General features: G+C 36.4%; 1 protein-coding gene across 4 annotated transcripts in view; it reads left to right on the top strand.

Moving 5' to 3' along the window:
* LOC123530424 (uncharacterized) overlaps positions 1-9972 on the top strand; it is a 132475-nt gene that overhangs the window by 117508 nt on the left and 4995 nt on the right. For all 4 annotated transcript variants that reach the window (XM_053521551.1, XM_053521552.1, XM_053521554.1 and 1 more), the window contains 2 exons: positions 5653-5804; positions 9612-9668. In XM_053521551.1, the coding sequence (XP_053377526.1) occupies positions 5653-5804; positions 9612-9668 (209 nt within the window). The remainder of the gene's footprint in view (positions 1-5652; positions 5805-9611; positions 9669-9972) is intronic.

The following is a 9972-nucleotide window of genomic DNA, read 5'->3' on the forward strand; positions in this document are numbered from 1 at the left end:
TGTCCCAATTTAATTAGGTGTTTGTATGTAAACTGGTATCTCAGTTACCACCTGTGGGAATGGATTGAAACTTTACACACTTATTCACTATTAAGAACTGACTTGCATTGCACAGGTTCCATAACTTTTTTTATGCGCCCCTTCGAAGAAGGAGGGGTATATTGTTTTGCAGATGTCGGTCTGTTGCTCGGTCGAAATGTAGACCAATCCGTTTCCGGATGATAATTCAATAACGCTTGGACCTAGGATCATGAAAGTTGATAGGGTTGATCATCACCAGCAGATGAACCCTATTGATTTTGAGATCAGTATGTAAGATTTCAAGGTCACAGTGACCCAGAACAGATAAACGGTTTCTGGATGATAACTCAAGAATGCTTGGGCCTAGGATCATGAAGGTTGATAGGGAGGTTAATCATGACCAGCAGATGACCCCTATTGATTTTGAGATCAGTATGTAAGAAGTCAAGGTCACAGTGACCCTGAACAATTAAACAGTTTCCGGATGGTAACTCAAGAACACTTGGGCCTAGGATCATCAAAGATGATAGGGAGATTGGTCAAGACCAGCAGATGCCCCTATTGATTTTGAGGTCAGTAGGTCAAAGCTCAAGGTCACAGTGACCAGGAACAGTAAAACGGTTTCTGGATGATAACTCAAGAACGCTTGGGCCTTTTTTGTGACCGCTTATTGTCTGGTGGCCGTCAACATTTTCTAAAAAAATCTTATTCTTGAAAACCACTGGGCAGAATTACACCAAACTTTACAGGAATGATCCTTGGGTGTTCCCCTTTCAAAATATTTCTAAGAGTTTAATTCCATGTCAACTGAAAGGAAAATCTTGAAAAATCTTCTTGTCCAAAACCACAAGGCATAGAGCCTTGATATTTGGCATGTGACATCATCTTATAGTCCTCTGTCAAGATTTTTCAAATTGTGCCGCTGGGGTGAAAAGAAGCCACGCCCCAGGGGTCACAAATTTAACATAGACTTGTATAGTAAAAAACTTTAAAAATCTTCTTGTCTGAAATTTCAAGGCCTAGGCTTTTGATTTTTGGTATATTGCATTGCCTAGTAGTCCTTTACCAAGATTGATCAAATTATGCCTCTGGGGTAAAAAGAGGCCCTGCCCTGTGGCGGTCTCATGTTTTACAAAGACTTATATAGGAAATAAACTTTAATAAAAATCTTCTTGCCTGAAACTGCAAGGCCTAGGCATTTGATATTTGGTATGTTGCCTTTCCTGGTGTTTCTCTACTAAAATCGTTCAAATTATGTCCTTAGGGCGAAAAGAGGCCCTGCCCTGTGGGCACCAAGTTTAACATAGACTTATATAGGAAAACAAATTAAAGATCTTCTTGTCAGAAAGTTTAAAGCCTAGGCATTTGATATTTGGTATGTAACATTTCCTGGTGGATCTCTTAACAACTTTTTCAAATTTATGTCCCTGGGGTGAAAAGAGGCCCTGCCCTGGGGGTCACTTGTTATAATTATGAGTTATTTAGGAAAAAATACTTCAAAAGTTATCAGATCATATTTCCTAGACTGTTTAATTATAATTACCTGATGACCCAAGCGATTAGGGGTCACTTGACCTACTGCCCTACTTTCTTGTTTTTTAAGATACAGCCTTGAAATTTGGATGACATGTACAGTTTTGCATACCAATCTTAAAACTTTCTTTCATTGACCATGAATGTGGCCTACTGACTTTCTTTCTGATATTTTAGCATCAGTTTGCCATTTGAAACATGTGGCTCATATTACCCAGGTGAGCGATTCAGGGTCATCATAACCCTCTTGATATGAAATTATGCCCCTTTTTCATGATATTTATTCAGTTGACAAGGCTGTTGAATAGTCGAGCACATTGCTGTCCTCAGACAGCTCTTGTTTAACCAAGGCATAACTTCTATAACTTCATTAAACACCCAGCATGAGTGATGGGAGGTTATAGGAATGGTCTCCTTCCATCCGTAACAATTGTGTCCGCTCATTATAATTTAAACCCCTTGAAGGATTTTCATGAAATGGGTCAAAACGATCACCTCATCAAGATGGTATGCAGAACTCATGAGTCAGCCATGTCAGCTTAAAGTCAAGGTCACAGCTCAAGGTCAAAGGTTTTAGTGTTCCATTTTGTGTCTGCTCTGTATTTCTTAAACCCCTTGAAGGATTTTAATACAGGGTTCGCACAGGTCTGGAAAAGTCATGGAAAACGAGATATGTCTGGAAAAGTCAGGGAAAATTGAATTTTTGCATTTTGTCATGGAAATGTCATGGAAAATTTAAAAATCGTCATGGAAAGTAGGAAAGTGATCTGGAATAAGTCTGTATGTGCATAAAACGATTACATCTGTTTTAATTTAATATCAGAAAAATCCAGATTTAAACGCGTAATCGAACAATCAGTAATTTACGTCAATATTGGGGTCGAATCTGGTTGGGTACGAAATGACCGTTAAGTTTACTATTGCACCGTTTCTGGTTTATTTACGTTGTACTTTTAAAAACGAAACTAAGCGTGAAATAGTTAAAAATAGTAAAATATGAGTCAGAAAAGAAGTTGCCGATACAACACTAACTGGGAAAGGAATGAACAATACAAAGCATGGTTAAAGCCTTTCAAGTCAGATAACGGGAAAGCCTTATGCACCGTCTGAGACAAACTTATCGATCTGTCAAATATGGGCGAAACTGCAATAAAATTGCACATGAAAGGTGGACAACATGTTGCAAGCATTGAACTCTGTGATAAAACGACAAAAACATGTGACACATTAAAATCTTTTTTCAAACCTGTGGAAACAAAACGCGAGGAAACTGTCGTGTCTGATATGTGTATTCCCCCACCCACTCAAGAACAATGTCCAAGACAAAGTGCCAGTGGATAGACTCCTTTGTGTCTAAGGAGGATGTAACAAGGGCTGAAATATTATGAACACTGAAACTAATAACATCACATCAATCATACAAATCTTCTGCTGACAGTGATAAACTTTTCCAAAAAATGTTCCCTGATAGCAAGATTGCTCAGAAATTTTCATGTGGTGAAAGAAAGGCGGCTTACATAACAGTTCAAAAAGAAAAAAAAACTACTGAAGTCTTATTTTGCAAATATTTCGAAATAAAAGTCTTTGTATGCCAATAAAATGAGTGTATCATTGCATTTATTTCGAGTTTCGTATGTTTGGATTGCATCATGGAAAACCAGGCAGTGTCATGGAAAAGTCATGGAATTCTTGTATCCAAGATCTGTATGAACCCTGTTAATATGACTTGGCTGTAATGTATACTCATGATTCTTTTTATTAGCTCACCTGTCACATAGTGACAAGGTGAGCTTTTTGTGATCACCCTTCCTCCATCGTCCGTCGTCCGTCCGTCCATGCGTGCATCAACAATTTCGTGTCTGCACGATAGTGGTTTCATTTATGATTTTATTTTAACCAAACTTGCACACAACTTGTATCACCATAAGATCTGGGTTCCTTTTTTGAACCAGCCAGATTCTATTATGGGTTCCAGAGTTATGGCCCCTGAAAGGGCCAAAATTAGCTGTTTTGACCTTGTCTGCACAATAGCAGCTTCATTTTTGATTTGATTTTAACCAAACTTGCACACAACTTGTATCACCATAAGATCTTGGTTCTTTTTTTGAACTGGCCAGATTCCTTTATGGGTTCCAGAGTGATGGCCCCTGAAAGGGCCAGAATTAGCTATTTTGACCTTGTCTGCACAATAGCAGCTTCATTTATGATTTGAATTTAATCAAACTTGCACACAACTTGTGTCACCATAAGATCCTGATTCCTTAGTTGAACCAGCCAGATCCCATAATGGGTTCCAGAGTTATGGCCCCTGAAAGGGCCAAAATTAGCTATTTTGACCTTGTCTGCACAATAGCAGCTTCATTTATAATTCGATTTTAACCAAACTTGCACACAACTTGTATCACCACAAGATCATGGTTCCTTTCTTTAAGGTAGTTCTGCACGTTTGAAAAACCGGAAGTGATGGCGTAACGTCATTTATCCGGAAAACGTAGAATAATGCCTGGATTCGGCGTACGGAAATGAAAATCAGTGTATGAATAAATCGAAACCTGTGCGTAAATTTATTACAATGACATTGTTGCTATATTTCTAAAGTCAAAATATGATCTTAAATCATATGGTACATTAAAATATTACAAACAATGTCTTAAAATCAACGTGAAATGTCCGGTTCCCTTTAATCATGGTCAAATATCTCAAAAGTAAGCACACGGACCTATACATTTTATTTCATCAAATTATAGACCATGTGTTTTTTTACAACTGTGAGAAGTTTCATCCAAATCTACATTGTAGAAAAAAATTCTATTCGCGAAAATGTTATGAAACTTACGATTTTCCCATAGACTCCCATTATGAAATATTGCGTGAGGTCCATATTTTTCAAATCAGTGTAGCAAAAAATCAAGTACACGACCCTATCTTTTTTATTTGCTGAATTTTCTAGATATATTCTGAAGTTTTGAAAAATTGGAGTTTAATCAAATTCTACATTGTAGAAAAAGTTTCGATCCAAACGTGCAGAACTACCTTAACTGGCCAGATTTCTTCATGGGTTCCAGAGTTATGGCCCCTTAAAGGTCTAAAATTGGCTATTTTGGCTTTTGCAGCCATATAGAGACTTCATTTATGGTTTTATTTGATACAAACTTCCAAAATAACTTCAACAACAATAATTCTTGGATTCCATGACAAGTCAGATCCAAGCGTAGGTTCAGAGTTATTTTATATTTGATTACCTCCCCTGATTGTAATAAAAATGGATTTATATCAGTAAGTACTTATAGGAATTATTTGAAATTTCATTATTATCATTAGTTGGACTGAGCCAATCAGGGTAGATAACTATGGACTGATTTTATGTCGAATTACCTCCCTTTATTTCAAATTAAAATGGGTATATCTCCTTAACTAATGAAGATACTGATCTGAAATTTCATTTATGTCAACAGATTTATTTGGCAGATCCTTCTTTTGTTCACTTACAATAATTTTTTTTTAATTACTTCCCTTTTACGTTACTATAAATAGCTTATTTTTAGTAACTTTTTTATTATTGGCCGTAGGGAAAAACGGAGACCTTTTTTCTGTGGTACAGCATGGATGGTACCTCCAATTTTTAGGTGTATTTTGACATATCTGTACCTTGTAAGAATTTTTTTTTTCTTTTTGGTTAAATTTCTTCCCTTTGTTGTAACTGTCCTTCGGACTTAGATATTTTTTCTCAGGACCTTCTTGTCCTCAAGTGCAATGATAACAGGTGAGCGATATAGGGCCGTCATGGCCCTCTTGTGTTAAACTTATTCCAGTTATCTCTAAGCATATCGCTAGGAACAAATCCATTGATGTCGTCATATATGGACTATAAAATATACTTAACAATGTCAGTGCTTTCGCCAAATACAATAAACCTTTTCACTATCCTTAACAGCGGTAGGGGATATAGCTGTCTGTCAGACTGCCTTGCTGTTTTTTTTTTCAGTCAGCATTCTTTATTTCAATGGAATGTGCATTTCTTCATTTCAGCATCTTAGATACCATTAAATTACATGCTTGTTTGATTTAATCAAAACTAAATGTGATTTCAATTTTCAGGTGTTTTTTGTTGATTTCGGAAACACAGAATGGTTACCAGAGGAGGAGGTTACTGACATAAAACCAGAATTCCTACATCTACCATTCCAGGCAGTAGAGTGTTTTATGAATGTTGAACCCAAAGCTAATGAGAAATGGACAAAAGATGCAAGGTAAAGAGTCCAGCTTCAAAAGGGTGATGTGTTGAATAATGAAATAACTTCGTTTTTGAAAAATTACAGTTATTATCTCTGATTATTTTACACATGCATTTTTAGCTCGACTATTCGAGTCTAGCTATTTTACTCACCCTGGCATTGGCGTCACACCTTGGTTAAAGTTTTGCGTGCAAGTACATATGACTATCATTTAAAAGCATATAGCTTTGAAACTTATTTTTTTCTTTTTCTAGGTCAATTACCTACCTCACTGGGTCAAGTCCCATAGCTCTGACATGTATTTTGGGCAAATTATTCCCCTTTTTTGACTTAGAAAATTCCTGTTAAAGTTTTGCATGCAAGTTACTATCGCCAAAACTAATTCAGATATTGAAATGAAACTTCACATGTGTCTTCAGGGTTATAAATCTAGTTGATAGCATCAAGTCCAATAACTCTGACTTGTATTTTTGGCTAAATTATGCCCCCTTTTGGACTTAGAAAATCCTGGTTAAGTTTTGCATGCAAGTAAATATAGCTATTACTTTAAGGCATATAAATTTGAAATTTTTTTTTTCTTTTTCTAGATCAATTACCAGCCTCACTGGGTCAAGCCCCATAACTCTGACACGTGTTTTGGGCAAATTATGCCCCCTTTTGGACTAAGAAAATTCTGGTTAAAGTTTTGGGTCTGAGAAACAAATGCAAATATTAAATTGAAACTTCACGTGTGTCTTCTAGGTGGTTATAAAACTAGTTGATTGCATCAAGACTCATAACTCTGACTTGTATTTTGGGCAAATTATACCCCCTTTTGGACTTAGAAAACTTCTGGTTAAAGTTTTGATTGAAACTATTAATATCTAAACATTATATTAATTTACCTGCTTCTGTGACAACGATTCACTTAGTTGAGCACTAGCTGTCTTACGGACAGCTCTTGTTATACACCCATCTCTGAAATAGCGTAATATGTGAACACCTGTGGCGGGCGGGCTGTGTTCAAAATCATGTCCGCTTTCTAAGTCGAACAGTTTTCATCCAGTCTTTACCAAACTTACTGACAATGCTTGTAGGCAAAATATCTGGGCCAATCTCGATAACCAGCCAAATCACCTAAGGCACTCTTGGATTATAGCCCTTTAGTTACTCAAAAAACTGCAAATTTAGCCATGTCAGCTCTCAAAGTTGAACAGTTTTCATCTGAACTTCACCAAACTTGCTGATAATGTTTTTGAGTATAATATCTCGGCCAAGTTTGATAATCAGCCAAATTACCCCAGGCACTCTTGGATTATGGCCCTTGAATTACTCGAAATCTGCAAAATTAGCCTTGTTCATTCAGTTTTGATCTGATTGTCAATTTCATCCCACATGGAACCTCACAAATGATTCCTTCTTACTCTTCTTTTTTGGGTTAACATGACATACAAGATCAACATTATTACCTTTATGATACGTAACTGAATATTTAGACGGACGAATTTTGTGACAGTCTGGCACTCTTGTTGAAAGTCTCCTTTTGTTTTTGTTGGGATAAGAGTCACACCAACACAATTTAGACCATGTGGTGATGTTTCCAGCTTTTCATGGTGCAGAAAGATCCCGGGTGCCCTTCCTAGCATTTTTAGCTCACCTGAGCAATGCTCAGGTGAGTTTTTGTGATCGCTCGATGTCCGGCGTCTGTCTGTCGTCTGTCGTCTGTCTGTCGTCTGTCAACATTTAGCTTGTGTATGCGATAGAGGCTGTATTTTTCAACTGATCTTCATGAAATTTGGTCAGAATGATTATCTTGATGAAATCTAGGCCAAGTTCGAAACTGGGTCATCTGGGGTCAAAAACTAGGTCATTAGGTCAAATCAAAGAAAAACCTTGTGTATGCGATAGAGGCTGTATTTTCAATTAATCTTCATGAATTTTGGTCAGAATGATTACCTTGATGAAATCTAGGCCAGTTACGAAAATGGGCCATCTGGGGTCAAAAACTAGGTCACTAGGTCAAATCAAAGAAAAACCTTGTGTATGCAATAGAGGCTGTATTTTTCAATTAATCTTCATGAATTTTCGGCAGAATGATTACCTTGATGAAATCTAGGCCGAGTTCAAATATGGGTCATCTGGGGTCAAAAACTAGGTCACTAGGTCAAATAAAAGAAAAACCTTGTGTACGCGATAGAGGCTGTATTTTTCAATTAATCTTCATGAATTTTCATCAGAATGATTATCTTGATGAAATCTAGCCAGGGTTTGAAAATGGGTCATCTGGAATCAAAAACTAGGTCACTAGGTCAAATCAAAGAAAAACCTTGTGTATGCGATAGAGGCTGTTTTTTTCAATTAATCTTCATGAATTTTGGTCAGAATGATTACCTTGATAACATCTAAGCAAAGTTTGAAAATGGGTCATCTGGGGTCAAAAACTAGGTCACTAGGTCAAATCAAAGAAAAACCTTGTGTATGTGATAGAGGCTGTATTTTTCAATTAATCTTCATGAGTTATGGTCAGAATGATAACCTTGATAAAATCTAGGCAAAGTTTAAAAATGGGTCATCTGGGGTCAAAAACTAGGTCACTAGGTCAAATCAAAGAAAAACATTGTGTATGTGATAGAGGCTGTATTTTTCAATTAACCTTCATGAATTTTTGGTCAGAATGATTGCCTTGATGAAATCTAGGTCAAGTTTGAATATGGGTCATCTGGGGTCAAATACTAGGTCACTAGGTCAAATCAAAGGAAAAGCTTGTATATGCGATAGAGGCTGTTTTTTTCAATTGATCTTCCTGAAATTAAGTCAAAATGATTACCTTAATGAAATCTAGGCCGGATTTGAAAATGGGTCATCTTGGGTCAAAAAGTAGGTCACTAGGTCAAATCAAAGAAAAACCTTGTGTATGCGATAGAGGCTGTATTTTTCAATTGATCTTCATGAAATTTTGTCAGAATGATTGCCTTGATGAAATCTAGGTCAAGTTCGAATATGGGTCATCTTGAGTCAAAAACTAGGTCACTAGGTCAAATCAAAGAAAATATTTACTTATACTCAATATTTTTGCTCCAATTTTAATGATAATTGGTCAGAATATTTTTTTCCATGAAATCACTTGGTCAAACATGTTTACTCTGTTTAATATGCTGTGTTATGGTGTGTTTCTCAGGTGAGCGACCTAGGGCCATCTTGGCCCTCTTGTTTTTATTGCAGGCGGGCACCTGGGTAGAACCACTGACTTGTAAGCTAGCTCGATAGCTTCCTCACATGAAGAATTCTACACCGTGAGGTGAGGTTAAGAACCCACCTTTATCTTCACAATAATTTCTTTCTAAGAGTTCATCTAAAACACCCATCTGGTATGCAAGAATACCTGGTCTAGTATATGATGGCACTTTGACTCAGTATGTAAAAATGACGTTATCAAATTCAGAAAGAGATGTATTATTTGCAGATTGAAGAAAATTTATTGTAAGAAATTGGGAAAAAGTACTGGATGTATCAAGATGCTAAACTATCATTTACGTGTACTATTTTTCAATGGAAATTAATATTCTTCCACACAGACACATAAATTTTGTATCAGGTGTTTCACATCGTTATAAAATAAGCTGTACGTTTTTAACTTTCCTTGCAGTAAAGAAGTGTTTAATAGAAAGATGATTAGGTCTGCTTCTAAAAACATGCTCTTGTTCGCAGATCAAAGTTATGCTTATAGAGCCACAGGTGCAGCTAGTGCAAAGTTAATAAAGTATAATTATAGCATGTTTCTGTAGACAAGTGTTGTTTCACTTATATAAAAGTATAACATATCCATTCTTCATTTGTTTGAAGGGTTGTGTTCAGAGAGTTGGTTGATGGGAAGACATTAGTTGGACATATTAAATCAAGGTAATGAACTAATTCCTAATTCCTTTTCCACTCCATTTAATGATGCTGTTTGCTGCACATTATCTTTAATTGATTAATAATAATCTCTGCTTTGGTGTCATTAAGGAAGTAGACACTAGAGAGTTCTTAATAAATCATCTCATAATCTTCATACAGAGATGTCAGATATAAGAGGACTATGTTTTGTAGTCATGATGATGCACAAATTACCTCATTACAGAGGCTTATATAGTTCAGAAGGCCAGTAAGTACTATCCTTGGCTTTGAAACAATGCCTTCTGAAGGTGACAACTTTACTTGAAAC

Source organism: Mercenaria mercenaria, chromosome 13, assembly GCF_021730395.1.
Source record: "Mercenaria mercenaria strain notata chromosome 13, MADL_Memer_1, whole genome shotgun sequence".
NCBI classification, from domain to species: domain Eukaryota; kingdom Metazoa; phylum Mollusca; class Bivalvia; order Venerida; family Veneridae; genus Mercenaria; species Mercenaria mercenaria.